Source organism: Lycorma delicatula, chromosome 2 (assembly GCF_047948215.1).
Source record: "Lycorma delicatula isolate Av1 chromosome 2, ASM4794821v1, whole genome shotgun sequence".
Lineage (NCBI taxonomy): Eukaryota > Metazoa > Arthropoda > Insecta > Hemiptera > Fulgoridae > Lycorma > Lycorma delicatula.
The window spans coordinates 238,468,678-238,489,429 of record NC_134456.1 but is presented as its reverse complement, the minus strand read 5'-3'; the positions used below and the strand labels follow the sequence as shown (position 1 = coordinate 238,489,429).

The 20,752-nt window shown below is 32.8% G+C and overlaps 1 protein-coding gene across 9 annotated transcripts in view; it reads right to left on the bottom strand.

The window, feature by feature from the left end:
* The window catches only part of LOC142319788 (uncharacterized), a 60,885-nt gene that overhangs the window by 37,438 nt on the left and 2,695 nt on the right, over positions 1 to 20,752 (bottom strand). For 7 of the 9 annotated variants that reach the window (XR_012755275.1, XR_012755273.1, XM_075357473.1 and 4 more), the window contains exons 2-4: positions 16,903 to 17,109; positions 10,166 to 10,290; positions 4,138 to 4,350 (exon numbers count right to left, since the gene is read on the bottom strand). Coding sequence is in view for 6 of the 9 variants with exons in the window: in XM_075357473.1 (XP_075213588.1) it covers positions 4,138 to 4,350; positions 10,166 to 10,213 (261 nt within the window). In the remaining 3 variants the exon portion in view is untranslated. Of the gene's footprint in view, positions 1 to 4,137; positions 4,351 to 10,165; positions 10,291 to 16,902; positions 17,110 to 20,752 lie in introns of those variants that run through there. The other 2 variants (XM_075357468.1, XR_012755274.1) reach the window with 2 other exon arrangements.

The window sequence follows — 20,752 nt, the reverse complement described above, 5'->3', positions numbered from 1 at the left end:
AGAGTTAAGTTAAAGGGTTACTGAAATAAAATCTCAGAGAAATACTATATATATATATATATATATATTTATAACTCGTGAAAATCAAAATCCTCATGTAGTTATATAAATATATGTATATATATATATATATATGCTAATTATATTGAAAATATAAAACTTTAGTGACAACAAACAAATTCATCTTGTAATCAATCACATAAAACAAAAACTCCATTAAATATTTTAATTCATACATTAAAAAATTTTGCACATCATTCATCACACAGAGTGAGCAACATCTCATGAAGTTCTTAGTATAAAAAAAGTATAATTCAACTAGTTAATATACCTTAATTTTTTTTTAATAAACACAAAAACTAACCAACTTTTATTGTAGGTTAGTCAGTACAATGTGTGTATCTTTTGTAGCTCAGCAGACATCTCAGTAATCAGTAAATTATCATTAGCAGACATAATTTAACACTTGCCAGGTGTTTAGGAGCTGCGAGATGGTTATTTCCACATTGGCCGGTTTAAGACAGCGCAGGCAGGTCCAAAAGCCAGCAAGAGGAGGTTGATTATGGCAGCTGTGCTGTCATCACTTATGTATGCAGTTCCGGTCTGGGTGGATGCACTGGACCAGAAACAGAATGTGAAGAGGCTGGAAACAGAATTCATATGGATGCAGCATGGATTCACAAAGACGGCGGCACGACAGCTACTACTGCAAGAATAGACCTTTGGGATGCTTTGTGAAAAGGCGCTTGGACTCGATGGCTGATTCCCCGGATAGCTCCCTGGAGGAAGCATGGGGAAGTTTTTCATTTGCTGACTCAGTTCCTTTCGGGGAATGGGGAATATGGAACGTATCTCTTCAAGTTCAAGTGTCGGAACTCTTCTCTTTGTGTTTATTGTGGACAACTAGACACTCAAGAACACATGGTTTATAGATGTGAATGGTGGCTGGGTCGTCACTGTTTACAAGGGCTAGACTGGCTGATGCCAGAAAACAAGGTGGGCCATATGCTCTGGGGTCAACGACAATGGGAGGAAGTGTCCAGATTGATCATGGGCATCCTAAAGACCAAACTGGAAGAGATGACGGAATGGGGTCCTGATTGACCAGACTGGTGGTTGATATTGGCAATGGGGCTCACGGACTCCAGACGGTGTAAACGAGGATCGTTGCATTACTGTAGTCACCACTGTCGATATTGAAATTCATTGTGTTAAGTTTTCTTTTTTGTAATTGTATATTATTTGCCATTTGTGTCTCTTTTACCCTACGATATGAGAACGTGATTTTATTGTACTTCTTGTTGTGCATTATTGCCTGCTGGTGTTTATCATTTATTGTGTTAGACTAGGTTTTGATATGTACTTGTCATTTGTCATCTATTAAGGAGCCATGAATTTATCGTTATAACTGTTATTTTTTAGCGTAATACGACGTCATGCGTTTTTGTTTTATGTCTGACAGAACATGGATTTTATTAGGTCTTTTGTTGTTTCACTGTGTCTTGGAATTTTGCTGTACATAGTGTTCTTTAATTTTCTTGATGTTTTCTTCTTGCATTATAATGTGTATTAACCTCTGTTTACCTCTTCGCATTGACCTACTCAAGGCTGAGTTTTCCATGGGCAGTGGGTTCTTTAGCAATCCTTTTTTGCGCCGCACATACATGGTGGTAAATCTTTTATTCTTTGAAAACTATGTGAATGGTGGTTTTATAAGTGTATTCGTTCTATTTCTATATGTTAGGTTAAGTTTTGTTCATTGATATTTTTCTTTTCACAGGTTGTCTATTGCCTTTTTATTGGGCATGAACTTTTGTCATGTAGACCGTCCTATGAGGGACTTATGAGGTTGGTTTTATAGGTGTTTTCATTCTTATTTCTATGTTAGGTTAAGTTTTGTTCATTGATGTCTTTCTTTCCATGGGCTGTCTATTGCTGCCTACTTGTTGGGCATGAACTTTTGTCGGGTAGACAGTCTATATGGGACTCATGAAATCCCTGTCATTTTATTGTGTCTAGATGTAGGTTTTTCTATTTTTCTTTACATTTGTTCATGTTTTTTCCTGCTGTTATCCTATTGGGTCTTAATTCCATCATCACTGATTTGAGCTTTAGACTGTGATGTCTAATATCCAGGGTGTAATTATCTGGATGTGTGGATGGGTGTGTATGATAATTTAAAAAAACAGGACTGGTGAAAAAAATAAGGTCACCAGGGGTCGAATCGTGGACACATGTAGGGACAAGGGAGGCAGCCTCATTGCTGAGGGCGTTTCTAGTCCATCCACATTCAAGAGTGGTTGGATTGGAGCGCTCCGATGATGCAATAAGGACCCTCAAGTTATGTGAGATGGGCATGCAATTCAAAGGGGGTATGCATGAGGGTGTATACCCGGACTCTGATTAGGTTGTAGGGACGGGAAGGGCAGCTCTTCTGAAGAGAGGCATCCGGGCAACTGGATACAGTTGTCATGATGTCTCAATGAACCAGGAGGGACCCCCATGGGCAGGGCAACAGTTTTAGTTGTATACACTAGGGTGGGTTATTCTACAGCCACGTCACTCAGGGCCAACCAAGGCAGCATCTTCTAGGTGTTTATCGGTTGCCTCTGTGTGGTTAAAAATGGTAAAAAAAAAGAAGGTGTTAGGAGTATCTGCGACATTATCAGACCAACAGCATCAACAATTTTCAGTTTTAAATCGTCCAAATCTTAAACTTTTCTTTGGTACACTCAACTTTTAATAAATCCCTAAGCAAAAAATTTCAAAGGAGTGATATATGGACATCTAGGTGACCATACAGTTGGACCTCCTCGTCTGATTCAACTTTAGGAAAAGTGCTGTTCAAGAACATAGTAATATCTTGATGAACGTGTAGTGAAGCACCATCTTGTTGGAAACTGAAACCTGCAGAAATCTGAGGAACAGCAAATTTCTCAAGCATGTCAAGGTATGTGTGTCCTCTCGCAGTGGGCTCCATGAAAAAAAATGAACCAATTATGCCCATTTTTGTGCAGTCCTAATCAGATGTTGACTTTCAGCATGTCCATTTCATTTTTGATTGCTGATGGGGGGTTTTAAGTGCCCTAAATTCGATAATTGTGTCTGTTAATCCCTGCAGGTATGAAAGGTTGCCTCATCACAAAATAACAAACTATTAAGATAATCAGGATTGCTTTTGATGTGGTGCATTATATCTGCAGCAAACTGATATCATAGGCAGCAATCATTTGGTTTAATGTAATGAAGGAGTTGTAACTCATATGCTCACAAATGGAGCCACTTATGAACAGTTCTGTGAAAAATGGAATGAGGAATTTGTAATTCATAACTAGCCCACCTAACTGACTTTCCAGGATAGTCAATGAATACATTGCCACAGTCTCAGGCAATGATCCACAGTCTTGTCACTAACTGAAACTTTTGGATGATTTCCAGTTTATGAAACCAAGCTCCCAATCTCTTAAAGTCATATCCCACTAACGAAGAGACTTGGATTTAGGAGGATTGACATTCCATTCAGTTCATACATATTGTTGAATTTGTGTAACTGATTTAGACTTTGCTAACCAAAGCACACAATGAACCTTCTGTTGTGGGATCCAGATCTTGACTGACTACTACTAACTACAATTGCATGGTGACTCTGCTTGCCTGTACATGCGTATTCTGCTGAACTTGAGAGTAAACTGAACAAATCTTGGAGATATTTTCTATCAATTACGCCTATGTTTAAGAAATTATGACAACTGGTTTTGTAAATATAGGCCATTACTTTTGGATACCTTTAGCCCGGACATCCTATATAATATTAAACTGAAAGAATAAATAACCTTTTCAAACCTTTATAAGATATTTATAATGAGTTTGTAAATTCATTATAAATATTTTCATGTTATCTATCATATCAAGACTGAGTAGATGCAAGCAGTCAACCTGTAACTATTCAGCAAGTGCATCAACTTAAATAAATTTTCTTCTTCTTTAAATTTTATTTAACAGTTTGTTAATTAAAACTGGTATCAGAAATAAAAATGTTTCATTTTTATATTGTGATTATTATTAATTTCAATATATGAAGACTATTTTCATACATATACATATGTATGAAAATAATTACTAATGTTGTTAACTTACTTTTGTTTTATAATGGAAAACTGCTTCTAAACACCACACAGTTGCCAAATCTCCAACTTCAAGAAGCTTACCAATTAATAAATCAAGTTTATCAATTTGGATGCTAGTTAAGGACTTTACAGACTTTCTTTTAAACCATTCTATTGTGTCAGTTGTTATAAGGTCCTTCCTGAAGCACTTTAATGGTTTAAAGCTAGACTCCTCAATAGCAATCTGAAATTTTAAAAAATATAAGCTTTAAGGTTTTCTATAGGTTAGAATTTAGAAGATTTAAATTTTTGCATTTATGAACTACAGATATGTTTTTTGTCTTAAAAATATGGTTATTTCATAACCTTAAAGCGAGGTTACTAAATACATATTTAATAAATGTCTAAATAAATGTTAGAACTACAGCATTATATCAGTCTAGCATTTAATACATAAAAATATGCACTGATCAAATTTGAAAAAAAAATTGTGCAAGGGTTAAATATATTGAATGAAAAAAAAAATGATTGAATGACTTTTTTCAACTGAAAAATTGCATCATAGCAGTTTTTTTAAATAAATTTTTGTAAAATTACATTCTACAATTTATGAAGCCAATAAACATCTAATGTAACATTTTTCCACTAATGATGTTATTTTTCCTCATTTCCATGAAAACTGTTATAACGTTGATATATATTAGTTGATACTAAATACGCATTTTAATATTTAATAAATACAATTTATTAAATGTAAGGTGTATAATGAAGTGCTGGCATTTTATATTTAAAATAATTAAACATTAGATGAATCGGCCGCCAGTATATGTAATCTGTAAGTAAATAGCAATGATTATTTACTTATTCCTACATGATATATCAAATTTCAGTAAGAAAAAAATTAACATTTACTAACTTGGGTAAAAAGGTTAATTTAAGTTCATTCATCTTTATGCATTTGTCAAAATTAGATGATTTTTTTGCTGATCATCACTAACAGATAGTTTACCTATAATGAAAGTGTTATAATGCAGTACTTCTATAACGTTTTGACAACATGAATTGATGTTTCCAAGAAAATATCAGATAATAAATTTCTAGCATGGTTCAAATACTTAAATGAAGTTAATTAATATAAAGAGTGATTTAATATTGTTTTAATAAGATTTCAGAATATACTTAAAAGTAAGAAAGCTATAAAAGCTATGACCTTAAACAAATTTAATTAAACATTCTTACAAACACTATTTTCTCATTTCCTTTTATAAAAGATATTCTGTTTCCTAAAAAGTAGGGCAAATATTACTGACTCTCCCTGATAAATTGCTAGACAACACTTTATAATTTATTTTTTCATATTCCCACTGAATGTTACATCTCTACTCTCTATCTCTTTGTGGTGTAACCTCTACACAAAAATCCAGATGCGAGTGGAGGAAATGTATTTTCAAAGATATATTACATCCCATACCTCTGTATGAAGTAAGAAGTTGATTAACAATGTCATGGTAATTGTCAGATTTTGTTTACCAAGGAAACTTTTGCAAACGTCTTTAAATGAAGCCCAAGCTGTACATTGTACATATTGAATTAAATACATCACCTTTGACAATCTTTTTTATTTGAGGACCAACAAATATTCCTTCTTTCATTTTTCCTTCTTCACTTACATTCAGAAATTTCTGCCTGACATACAAAAATCCAGGACTATCCTTCTTCATTACATTTACAAAATTTTTCATTAGTACTAGCTTGATATGATGAAGGGGTAAAAATAATTTTTTGGTTTCAACTAAGAACTCATGAATATTTTTCGCATTTGGACTTAAGCTGTCTCGTTTCTACCACTCTTTGGTAACATGTTTTCCCTAACTTGGCTGTCCCATTCATAAAGAAAACACATGAACTAAGTATAGCCTAAATGCATGCCTAACAAAATAGCAATAACTTTCAAATCAGCATGTGTTCCAATTATGTTTTTTATAATTTATTTTTTCAAGAACACAGCTAACAGATGGCCCTGCAAAAGACCGCTAACAGATGGCTTGAAAAAGTAGACCTGGTTATGATCAAAACTGGATGTCAAAACAGTGGTATAACTTCTATTAATATAGCAGTGATAAGTGGCTCAAGTTATGGTTTTGGTAGGCAAACCCCCAATCAAGTGAGAAGAATTTATCACCAAGTTATCTGATAATTTGCTTAGGTTATGTTTACATTAGACGCACATATTTTTAGGATGTAAGAATAGCATACTTAGATGTCAACTACAGCCCGAGAGGATTTATTCAACCTCTAATAAGTTTATTTTATCATTTCCTTTTTATTATTTTATATAATTGATTGCTATACTAATTTTAATAACATTAAGAGCTTTTTATAAACAGATCCCAGGTCTAGACAGTTAGTAAAGCCAATTGGAAAACTGCAAAATAAATAAAAGTAAACCAAAACCAAATCTTCGCATTCTTGACAAAGTCTGCATGTAATTGTATACCTAGGTCAATCTAAATTTTTATATGTTTTTCAAACTAACTGTTTTTCAAATGCTACTATTCATGTCATTACCATGTTTTGCTAACATACTAATACGCGCGTGTGTGTGTGTGTGTGTCCATTGTTCTCAATTTTTTTTTAAGAACCATTCATGTGAAATACAGACTGGTAGCTAATCTATCATTAGAATAGTGACAGTTATATCTCAGAATGATGAAGCAATAAAAAATTACCATATTTTCTGTATATTAATTTTAATTTAAAAAAGTATTACAATTTTTTTATTTAATGCAAATTTTTTAATAATTTTTTACAAAAATATTTATTTACTTTATAAAGAAATTAAACATTATACATTTACTTGTATTATTGATTAGAGTATTCTTGAAGAAAACATTCAGTAAGGATGGTGCTGCATGCTTGAAACAAGTCAAAGAGATATTTGGTTCAGTTGAACTTAAGAGCAACTAGTTAACTAGCAATTAGCATATAGTGTTACACAGTAAAACATTCATTATACAATAAATTAGATATGCTCTACTGGTTTTATAAGTTTACAACAGAGTATCACATACAAATATATGTACCATTTACAAAACTATAAATTTACAAATTAAACTCATAATTTACAAATTATGATTCACAGGATATGAAACTCTGGTAGAAGTTAGTTCTCATCTATTCTGTGCTCAGAAAAAAATTCAGTTCAATTTATTAAGTTTTTTATGCATTTGATAACACCAAAATGGAAAATGAATAAAACCAATAAGGAGCACACCACAGCCAAAACATATGAGGTGCTACCCAAAAGTTTGGGGAATTTTAATTTTGCACGTGAACCACTGCTGGTACGACCTGCTGCCACTAGATGTGTCTAACAGTACTCTTTGTGAATCAGTGTTCCAACAGCTGTGACGGTGAGAGGCTGCATTGTTGACTTCCGTGCGGTTGTGTAACGTTGTGTTTTACTGCTCAGCAAAGTTCTAAATGGCTGATTTTAAAGAGCAAAGAACCTGCATCAGGTAATTAGTTTGTTATGTATGGAGGAGAGCAACTGGCCACCTGCACCTGTAGGTCATGTCCCCACATCTGTAACAGAATGTCTGAGCAGGAGGTACCATTGTCTATTGCACAATGAATTATAATTAAATTTCTCACCATTGAAGGTGTCAAATCCTCCAAAATTTTGACTTAACTCCAGGCACAGTTCAGAGATGCTATCCTGTCAAAAACTCAAGTGTTTGATTGGGCCAAAATATTTTCAAGGGGCCATGATGCAGTGGAAAAGGAAAGTCATGAATGTCTATCTGTAGACCAGCATCACTATTCAACAACATTCAGACTGTTCATGACCTTGTGGAAGAAATGATCAGAAAGACATCTGTCAGCGACTTCTGAATCACTTTGAGAAAGAAGAAGAGGAATTTTTGGAACGTATTGTGTCCTGCAATGAAACATAGATCCATCACTACACCCCAGAAAGCAAGAGAGCAAATATGGAGTAGTGGAAAAATGGGGAGAGCCCATAGATCAAGGCCAAAAAATGCTCGTCAGCTGGAGATTCTGGGAACTGTGTTTTGGGATTCAAAAGGTGCTGTTCATTGATTCCCTGCAGGAATGAAGGATGGTGAATGCAGCGTTGGATGACGTCAGAGCTACTTATCACAAGAAATGATGCCAGCAACCACTTCACAATGTCCTATGCCACAACAATGCACAGCCACATACAGCAGCTCAGACTCAGGATAAACTTGCTAAAATTCATTGGACGCCTTTTGAACAGCCATCATACAGTTCACACTTGTCATCATATGATTTCCACATGTTTGGTTTGCTGAAAGAAGTTTTAGAAGAGGAAAGATTCAAAGACAATTCTGCAGTCAATTATATGTGCAACTGGTTGTTGGGCCATCTTGTTTTTTTTTTTTATGAGGGGATTAGAAAGCTACCTGTGGAGAAAATGATTTTCTGTTGAAGGAAACTAGGAAGAAAAATAAGGTAATTTATTTGTAATTTTATCTAATAAAGATATAATCAAATAATTATGAAAAGATGTAATCAATAAAGATATGTAAACAAATTTCGGTTTATATTTTAATGACCCTCGTATTATTTTCTACATATTTTTTTAATTTTTATTCAACTATTGACAAAGTTGACATAAGCAATAAATTCTCTTTCTTTTTCCTTTTGAGAGATAGCCTCATTCTAGACATGTTATTACATTTATCTCCAAAGAACTATGAATATTCCAGTGCAAAAAGAATGCATATCCTCATTTTACACTTGTCCCCTTCTCATCACCTGTAGACAAATCTAATGACTAGGGCTCCAAAATTATGTAAAAATAAACAGGTCAAACAAAAAAAAATCCATAGCTACTAATTACGTTCTTTATCAATATAAATTTTTGCTCTACCAGTCTGAAGGAGAAGAATTTTTACCAAGGGAAATCATTCGTAATCAAAAGATTAAATATATTTGGGAACAAATCTAAAATAAGATAATGAGATCTTATATTCACATATACTAATATGAGATCATAATCTCATATATATGAGATCATGAGGAATAACAATTTTAATAGCAAACATGAGGTTAATCAATCTTAATCAAGAGCTTGAGTCAAATACGGGTTTGCATGATCTGCTAAATTTTAAGGGAAAATCTTAGTGCTGTGAATTAAAGGACCTAAAAAATCAACACCTCTTCCACCATCATTATCAATAGGTAATTCCAATGTCCAAAAAAATATAATGCGTATTTGATCTACAGGTGAAGTAAAAGAAGAGAGACCCTGCAGAACTCTAAGCTGATAATAACAATAATAATTTAACTACAGTTGTAAATTTTCATTAAACAAGACCAGTTAAGTAGTACAATACAGCGGTTTCAAAATTACTAAAGTTATTTCATTTGCATTAACTAAAACTTTTTTCTCATTCATAAGCCACCAGTTCTTTAAAAATCAGTAAAATTAATTTTTATGGTTTTTATATTTAAATGATATAAAAAATGGCCAGCCAGAAGTTGTACTGGTTGGCATGCTGGCTTATAGAACAGTTAGTTTCAGATTCAATTCTTGGCAAAAGTAAGGCAATTTTACATATAATCCCTTTCAGCTTATCATTCTTGTTAAAATCCATGCGAAAGCATGCCTTAGGTCATACTGCTAGAATAGAAATAAAATTAAAACTTAAATCATAAATTTGTGTTCACATAAAATTTTTAACCATAAAATAATACAGACAATTTTATGCTGCGATTGCCATGTATAAATAAAATATCAATTTTCGTTAACCAAGATCAGTTAAGTAGTACAAAACAATGGTTTTAAATTTACTAATGCTATTTTATTTCTATTAAGTAAAATATTTTTCTAATTCATACACCCTCTACTTAACCCTCTAGAAAGGTTATAAAATATATAACCCTTCTTTGCATGTTTTCTTAAAATTTAATATAAAGGATATCTTTCATTAACCTAACATTCAGGAATCCAGCTTAAAATTGTAAATAATAGTTTCCAAATAAAAATAATTAGATATAAAATTAAAGCTTACCCCATGTTCTGAAATAGAGCTCCGTAATAATTTTCTGTCTCTTCTCATCACTTATGAGTATTACAGTAGTTAATGATAGCTGAATGTTTTTAGTAAAGTCCTCCATAAGTCTCGACTGGTTATATCTAACAAGTGACAAAATTTAAATTTAGGCAATAGAATGTACTCTATAAAAGTAAAAGGTTACCTTATAAACTCAGTAAATTCTAACAATATGCAACTTGAGTATGTAAATCTCATTACACAGTTTTGCCAATCACCCATTTAATCGAAGAACAATCAACATGGTTACAGACTTTTATAAAATTTTAGGCTCTATTTTATTAGAGGAAATGCTTAAGTTGTTTACAGTTAATAGCACAGTTAAACCTTAGAAATTGTACAGAATAGTTAAATAGCACTGTATACTATGCTTAACTAACAATGCCGCATACTAAAGGTTAAACTTGCAGCACAAAACAATAAAAGTAAGAGTATTTTTAATGCACTTAAAAAATTAATGTACATCAACACTAATTTTGAATAGCGCAGAGTAATTTTTCAACTGTTTATTGTTTTGACAGTTTAATATCATGGCATTTTAGTTCTTATTAAATTAAAAATAATAGCATTTATTGAGATTGTTTTTTCTATTTTTATTATATCAGTATATATTTATAAAAAAATGATGAGGTTTATAATTAATTTTTTTTCATATATAAAAATCAGAATTTTTCATTCATAGACTAACTTTTAAAATAGAACCCACATTTAGCATTACCATCTTTGCAACATTCTGTTTACAACAACATTAACTATCAAACATATTTTATTAAATTAAGCACAAGTAAATTAGCACTTTATTCAAAGATAGTGATTATTTACTTTCATTTCCAAAATTAATTCATTGGTCTTTTTTAATCATGAAGTTTGTTTATTTAGCATTAAGAATTCATGGACATTTAAGTGGCATTTTCAGTCTAATCAGGGATACCTTGAGAACTTGAGCAATCTAACCTCACACATAATACTTAAACTCATTCTTAAATGAAAATAATGACTAAAAGTTGGAGAAAATTATTGATGGGCTGTGAAAAAATAGTACATCAGTAAAATCAGACATACAGTAAATAACAAAAGATTCTACACGTATAAATTAAAAGTTTGTAAATATTTAAATTTTTCCAGTTTGGCTAAAATAAAGGACTGCTTTCACAATATTTTCCTATCTAAAATGTTAAAAAGTATAAAAAAAGGTAAAATTACATTCTACAATTTATGAAGCCAATAAACATCTAATGTAACATTTTTCCACTAATGATGTTATTTTTCCTCATTTCCATGAAAACTGTTATAACGTTGATATATATTAGTTGATACTAAATACGCATTTTAATATTTAATAAATACAATTTATTAAATGTAAGGTGTATAATGAAGTGCTGGCATTTTATATTTAAAATAATTAAACATTAGATGAATCGGCCGCCAGTATATGTAATCTGTAAGTAAATAGCAATGATTATTTACTTATTCCTACATGATATATCAAATTTCAGTAAGAAAAAAATTAACATTTACTAACTTGGGTAAAAAGGTTAATTTAAGTTCATTCATCTTTATGCATTTGTCAAAATTAGATGATTTTTTTGCTGATCATCACTAACAGATAGTTTACCTATAATGAAAGTGTTATAATGCAGTACTTCTATAACGTTTTGACAACATGAATTGATGTTTCCAAGAAAATATCAGATAATAAATTTCTAGCATGGTTCAAATACTTAAATGAAGTTAATTAATATAAAGAGTGATTTAATATTGTTTTAATAAGATTTCAGAATATACTTAAAAGTAAGAAAGCTATAAAAGCTATGACCTTAAACAAATTTAATTAAACATTCTTACAAACACTATTTTCTCATTTCCTTTTATAAAAGATATTCTGTTTCCTAAAAAGTAGGGCAAATATTACTGACTCTCCCTGATAAATTGCTAGACAACACTTTATAATTTATTTTTTCATATTCCCACTGAATGTTACATCTCTACTCTCTATCTCTTTGTGGTGTAACCTCTACACAAAAATCCAGATGCGAGTGGAGGAAATGTATTTTCAAAGATATATTACATCCCATACCTCTGTATGAAGTAAGAAGTTGATTAACAATGTCATGGTAATTGTCAGATTTTGTTTACCAAGGAAACTTTTGCAAACGTCTTTAAATGAAGCCCAAGCTGTACATTGTACATATTGAATTAAATACATCACCTTTGACAATCTTTTTTATTTGAGGACCAACAAATATTCCTTCTTTCATTTTTCCTTCTTCACTTACATTCAGAAATTTCTGCCTGACATACAAAAATCCAGGACTATCCTTCTTCATTACATTTACAAAATTTTTCATTAGTACTAGCTTGATATGATGAAGGGGTAAAAATAATTTTTTGGTTTCAACTAAGAACTCATGAATATTTTTCGCATTTGGACTTAAGCTGTCTCGTTTCTACCACTCTTTGGTAACATGTTTTCCCTAACTTGGCTGTCCCATTCATAAAGAAAACACATGAACTAAGTATAGCCTAAATGCATGCCTAACAAAATAGCAATAACTTTCAAATCAGCATGTGTTCCAATTATGTTTTTTATAATTTATTTTTTCAAGAACACAGCTAACAGATGGCCCTGCAAAAGACCGCTAACAGATGGCTTGAAAAAGTAGACCTGGTTATGATCAAAACTGGATGTCAACAGTGGTATAACTTCTATTAATATAGCAGTGATAAGTGGCTCAAGTTATGGTTTTGGTAGGCAAACCCCCAATCAAGTGAGAAGAATTTATCACCAAGTTATCTGATAATTTGCTTAGGTTATGTTTACATTAGACGCACATATTTTTAGGATGTAAGAATAGCATACTTAGATGTCAACTACAGCCCGAGAGGATTTATTCAACCTCTAATAAGTTTATTTTATCATTTCCTTTTTATTATTTTATATAATTGATTGCTATACTAATTTTAATAACATTAAGAGCTTTTTATAAACAGATCCCAGGTCTAGACAGTTAGTAAAGCCAATTGGAAAACTGCAAAATAAATAAAAGTAAACCAAAACCAAATCTTCGCATTCTTGACAAAGTCTGCATGTAATTGTATACCTAGGTCAATCTAAATTTTTATATGTTTTTCAAACTAACTGTTTTTCAAATGCTACTATTCATGTCATTACCATGTTTTGCTAACATACTAATACGCGCGTGTGTGTGTGTGTGTGTGTGTGTGTCCATTGTTCTCAATTTTTTTTTAAGAACCATTCATGTGAAATACAGACTGGTAGCTAATCTATCATTAGAATAGTGACAGTTATATCTCAGAATGATGAAGCAATAAAAAATTACCATATTTTCTGTATATTAATTTTAATTTAAAAAAGTATTACAATTTTTTTATTTAATGCAAATTTTTTAATAATTTTTTACAAAAATATTTATTTACTTTATAAAGAAATTAAACATTATACATTTACTTGTATTATTGATTAGAGTATTCTTGAAGAAAACATTCAGTAAGGATGGTGCTGCATGCTTGAAACAAGTCAAAGAGATATTTGGTTCAGTTGAACTTAAGAGCAACTAGTTAACTAGCAATTAGCATATAGTGTTACACAGTAAAACATTCATTATACAATAAATTAGATATGCTCTACTGGTTTTATAAGTTTACAACAGAGTATCACATACAAATATATGTACCATTTACAAAACTATAAATTTACAAATTAAACTCATAATTTACAAATTATGATTCACAGGATATGAAACTCTGGTAGAAGTTAGTTCTCATCTATTCTGTGCTCAGAAAAAAATTCAGTTCAATTTATTAAGTTTTTTATGCATTTGATAACACCAAAATGGAAAATGAATAAAACCAATAAGGAGCACACCACAGCCAAAACATATGAGGTGCTACCCAAAAGTTTGGGGAATTTTAATTTTGCACGTGAACCACTGCTGGTACGACCTGCTGCCACTAGATGTGTCTAACAGTACTCTTTGTGAATCAGTGTTCCAACAGCTGTGACGGTGAGAGGCTGCATTGTTGACTTCCGTGCGGTTGTGTAACGTTGTGTTTTACTGCTCAGCAAAGTTCTAAATGGCTGATTTTAAAGAGCAAAGAACCTGCATCAAATTTTGCTTCATGCTTAAAAAAACTGGTGGAGAAACCCATCGCATGCTTGTGGAAGCATTTGGTGACAATGCTATGAGTAAAAGTAAAACCTTTTTGTGGTACAAACGATTCAAAGATGAACGAACGACAGTTGATGACGATGAGCTTTCAGGAAGACCATCAACAAGGGCAACACCGGAAAACATCATGAAAGTGCAAGAGGCTATTGTTGCAGATCGTAGATAAACAATCTATGATGTTTGTGCAATCGTACAAATGTCATATGGGTCCGTGCAACGCATCTTGTCGAACAATTTGAACATGAGACGCATTGCTGCAAAATTCGTACCGAGACTGTTGAACAGCGATCAGAAACAAAATCGCGTAGCTGTCTGTAGTGAAATGAAAAATTCAGCAAGTGATGACCCTAACTTCATCTCCAACATCATAACCGGTTATGAGACATGGGTATACGGGTATGACCCTGAAACTAAGCAGCAGTCATCGCAGTGGAAGTCGCCAAGTTCACCGCGGCCAAAAAAAGCATGCCAAGTTCACAGCAACGTGAAGTCCATGATGTTTTTTTCAACATCAAAGGTATTATCCATAAGGAATTTATTCCTCTTGATCAAACTGCCAATGGGATGTTCTATTGTGAAGTTTTGAAGCAGTTACGTGAAAGCATTAGGCGCAAACATTCAGATCTGTGGGGTAACAACAGCTGGATTCTGCACCATGACAATTCACCCGTGCACACATCGCTAGCCATTCGGAATTTCTTGGCTTCCAAAATGACAGTAGTGATTCCCCACCCACCCTATTCGCCTGACCTTGCCCCGTGCGACTTTTTTCTCTTTCCGAAAATAAAGTTTCAATTGAAAGACCGTCGTTTTAACACAATTGAGGAGATTCAGGAAGAAACGCAGAACGTGCTTCTAACACTTATACCTGCAGACTTCCAGGGATGCGTGGAATCATAGGAAAAACGCTGGGATCACTGTATCAATGCCCAAGGGGATTACTTTGAAGGAGACAGTGGAAATTATAAGTTATGGTAAGCTATTTTATTTTTATGGTAAAATTCCCCAAACTTTTGGGTAGCACCTCGTATAACAACTTTCTTGAAACTCATGACTTTAGGACATGTAACAGCTGGAAGATTTTAGAAAGAAGATGCTGTACTAAATCCTATGCTTTTATGGAATATGAAAAAAGATGATGAAAATGAATTATTAAGAGTTTCTGATGATTTCACTGATGACTCTTTAAACTTCAACCTAAGCAAGTATGACTGAGGTAAAGCGATTTCTCAAAATGTGAACTTGAACAGTATGGTTCAAAAGCAGTTATATAATATGATAATATATAATATGAGCAGTGGATGGAATTAGTTCACAACAAAGTTTTTAAATTTATGGATAATTCCATATCAGCAAATATTCAGAAATTTTGTTGCATTAACATTTTTTAATTTGATGAAAACTTGCACTAATAGTGTTAATTGGTAAAATAATTACCAATCTTTTACACAAGAACAATTTTTTTGTATTCATAAATACTTTGTTCCTGAAACATAAATAATTTTATAAAGCTCCAAAATACAAGAATAATGTTTGTTTCTAACAAAGCAATAGGTCGTTAGGCAAGTTGGGGGTCAAAGTTCCAGTAAATAAGTAGTATCATGTACAAAATTTCAGTAAATTTCCAAATCGTATCATTATTAGTATAAACCAACATATTAAAAAAATGAAGATTTGTTCACTGACTTCTTGTTTAAGCTTCAAGCTTATAATATAAGTTGATATCACCTGGCAAAAAAAAACTACTCAATGGGTCAATCCATTTGAAGTGCCCAAGGATGGTTGTTTGACCAATTAAAAAAAAAATTAAAACTTACCCACTTGTTTCCTATGTGACTCATGATCTTAAAACAATTTTTTTTTTAACTTTTTTATTTAAGCAGTTTACCTGTGGAGGCCATTATTGTTATGGTGTACACACCTACTTTTGTGACTAATGGTTTACAGAAAATATCATAACTAAAAAACTATTGGTCGTGAAAGGATGAAACTAACACAATTTAATCATATTTTCTCAAGTTAAAGGATTGGTCCAGTGATTTATTTACCTATCTCTCTTCTTTCTGTGAGAAAATTACGAATAAAGTTGAACATGAAAAACAGTGAAATTTCACTTTTGGCAATTTTTGTCAACAGGCAAGGATGGCATACAGAGTTGTAATTATATTTTTACATAGTTATACGTTAGTAGTTTTACCATAACTAATATTAATGGTGATATACTTACCGCTAAATTTATATGAATTTTTGAAAACTAATTTTTTTTAAATTCAAATTTTGGGTTCAAATTACTCTGATGGGGCTGGTCATAAAAATCTCAAAATTGCACAACCTGCAGTGCTTTTGTAGATTTTTGTAGCAAATAAAAATGTTTCTGTGATTTGTTCTAATAAAAAAGTTATAACCTCTCAAAAATCATGAAAAACCTGTTATTTTTATTCACTGAATAAGTGCTCCAAGAAGGTTTCTTGTCTTCTTGGCACTATATAATATTTTTATACTTACTATAATTAAAATAGACTTGTTTGAACCATTCAACCGCAGTGTTCATGTTATAGCAGGTGCCTGAAGTCTTTCCGTTGGTCAGGAAAATTCATGTTGCAACATGCTAATTTATGCTTGTTGCATCACTTAGCTTTACAATTACAGACTCGTCAGTCTGACATTAGTCTGCGACCTCTTCGTATCTTTACTGAGTGTCTCAATTTCATCCTGTTTAAAAGTGTTTATTAAATAAATAATAAGTTTAATAAATAATAATAAGTTTAATAAGTTTAATAATAAGTTTAATAATAATAAATAATTAATAAATAAGTTTTACTTAATAATACTATATCTGCAAATTTTAAAATCGGTTAAATTTTTACATTACTTTCAAGTAATTTCACATAAAACAAAGGAAGCACAATGTTCCATAGAAATATATGTGAATGAAGAGTGTCATAAAATCGTGTATGGTACAGTGCCAAAAGAACTCATTAAAATTTGTGAATTTAGTGATGAAAACCAACAACTTATATTTTTACATGTTAATTCATATGTCACTAGTGTTTGTAAATATACATGAAAAAACGTTTTTGTCAAAATTCAGTTACCTGTATGGACAGTTCTGTTGTGACCCTTTGAAAACTCATAAAAAGGCAGTTAAGAAAAACTTAAGGCAAATAACGTTAGGAGCAAGCTATTAAACAACAGATTTTTCCAAACTTAAATTTAGTTCCTGAAAAGTCTCTTTGTATTAACTGTTTCAAAAGTATTTTTTCTCAGCAGAACAAAGAACTACATGAATGCAAAAACTAAGAGCAATGCATTGCCCCACATCACAATATTGAACAATCAAATGCTGCTTGTAGCATTTTGGGTGCATCACTCCATCAAAATTAAAAAATTATGCACCGATCTAAGGCCATCAACATTAAAATTTAAAATACCAGGGTTATTTTTTTTCAAGGTCGGATCGGTCACAAAATAATGATCGGATGAACCTATGCGATGCGCAGCATCTATAGCATGGCCTTCAATCACGCCGTGTCACTTTGTTTATTTCTGAACATGCAGGTAGTACATAAACATGTCTACAATAATAACATCTCCCACCAAGTATGAAGTGCGTGTGGTAATTCGATTTCTTCAGGCTGAGGGGTGTAATGCAGCTGATATTCATCAACAAATAAGTAATGTGTACGGTGAAACTTCAATGGGTGACAGCAAAGTGCGGCAATGGTGCAGGAACTTTAAAGCAAGACGTACAGATGTTCATGATGCAGGCGGTCAGGGAAGGAAGCGAGTGTCAACCGATGATCTCGTTGAACGAGTGGATGAGGCAATTCGAGAAAATCATCGGTTCACAATTTCTGTATTGAGCGAATCACTCAACCTGAAATTTCAAGGTCAGCTCTCTACACCATTGTGAATGAGAGACTTCAGTACCGCAAACTGTGTGCGAGATTGGTTCCCAAGATGCTGTCCGACCATTACAAAACAATGAGAATGGACGCCTTCCTAATGTATCTTCAGCGCTACCACAATGAAGGAGAAGATTTTTTTAACAAAATTATCACAGGGGAAGAGACATGGGTCCATTTCGAAACTGAAGAAACAAAAGAACAATCGAAACAGTGGATGCATACTCATTCTCCCAGTAAATCAAAGAAGTTCAAGCGAACCTTCTCCAACAGAAAGTGTATTGCTACTGTGTTCTGGGACCGGAATGGAGTTCTCTTGGTGGAATTCATGGAACGTGGCACGACCATCACTGCACCCTCATACTGCGTGACTCTTCATCGTCTACGAAGGGCAATTCAGAATAAGCGGAGAGGAATGTTGTCATCAGGCATTGTGTTTCTTCATGACAATGCTCGGCCTCACACTGCAGCTGTAACAAAGAAGCTCCTGCAGCGTTTTCGATGGGATGTGTTTGATCACCCACCATACAGCCCGGACTTGGCTCCATCCGATTTTCACCTTTTATCACATGAAACGCTGGTTAGGAGGACAACATTTTGGCACAGATATCGAGCTGCAGACCAGCGTAGAAACATGGCTGAAAACACAGGCGGCTCCGTTCTATGACGAGGGTATTGGAAAGTTGGTACCACGCTATGACAAATTTCTAAATCGGAGTGGCGACTATGTAGAGAAATAGTGTAACTATGTAATTACTTGTTACAAATAAAATTTTTTTTATTTTCACTGTAGTTTTAATTTCGTGACCGATCGGACCTTGAAAAAAAATAATCCTCGTAAATAAGGTATCTGAAAAATTAAAAAAGAGTCTTGAATTGTCTTTTGATTTCTGAAAATGAAAATCCTGCTGAATCTTCTTCACATGAATATGATTACCTTATTTTAAAACTAAAAGAAAAATGTGTTCTTCCTTCCAAAGAAGATCAGGTTAAAATTATCAGTTTACTTCCCCAATTTTGGGCCAGATCTAATTTAATACCACAGTTCAGTGTGTCTGAGCATTTGGTTAGACTTATTAGAGAATTAGTTAATGATTAAGGTACTCTATCGAAGTTATGTAAAAGACATAAAACAGGAATTAGCAACAACACAATTAAAAAAGGTGTGTTATGAAGATGACAATAATAGCAGGTTGTTTCCTGGTAAAAAGGATTGTGTTAGTACGTGTGTTAATGGTGTCAAAGTACATAAGCAAAAGCGCCTTGTTCTGATAAACTAAAATGAATGTCTCCCTTAAAAATGAAAACCCTGAGAGAAAAACTGGAAAATCAAAATTCTCTGAACTCCATCCAAAATGGTGTAACTTGGCTGGTGCATCCAGGATTCGTACAGTTTGTGTCTGCCCCTACCACCATAACATCAAACTCATAACTGATGGTCCCAAACTTAATGTTGATTATAAGGACTTAATAGACATCTTTGTTTGTGAAAAGTTTAACTACAGCTGTATGATGAATGTGTGCTGTCTAGGTAAGCAGGCAGTGATTGACATGCTTAACTTTTCTGAAGAGTATAATGTGTTGCCAAATGCAATAATGTACAAACAGTGGTAGCAACTGCTAGGGCAGAGATGATTACTGTTTATCTGACCACAGATGAGTTTTTCGAATTATTAGTGGAAAAATTGGAAAAACTGAAAACATACTATTTCATGTCAAAATCTCAAGCTCAATTTTTCAAGAAGAAAAAAATCAGAATTAGGTGAAGAAGAATGCTTGGTGTTGGCAGACTTTTCATCTCGTTCAAAATAAGATACAAAGCTTCCATTGAGTCAACAGCCATGCTACAATTCACGTTCTATTTCAAGGAAAATGATGTATTACAAAAGTATCTGTATTTTAAGTGATCACTTGAAGCACAATACAGCAACATTTAATTGCTTTTAAAAACTTTTAACAGACCATATGAAGGAAGTACATCAGAACATTAAAAAACTCATCTATTTTACTAATGGTGCTTCAAGTCAGTATAAAAATAAAAAGAATTTTGCTAATTTGTGCAGTCACAGAAAATATTTTGACCTTGAAGTCGAATGGCACTTCTTTGGATCATCCCATGGGAAAAACGCCTATGTTGGTGTGGGAGGAACAACAAAACAAAAGGTGTTAAAGGCAAGCCTGCAAAGGCCATTAAACAGTCAGATACTAAACGTTGATGAAATATATTAATTTTGTAATCGCATGCTGAAAAACATCAAGTATTTTTTTTTATTAAATCAGATGAGATAGCTAAGATTTCAGAAACTCGTTAGTTTTGACTGCTGTGAAAGAACTGTTGATACTAGAAGTTACCACAAGTATATTCCTATTTCAAAAGGCATTGTAAGATGTTACTTTACTTTAGTCTCAAAGGGCTATGAAGACCACCCTGTGTCTAGTATTGTACCACT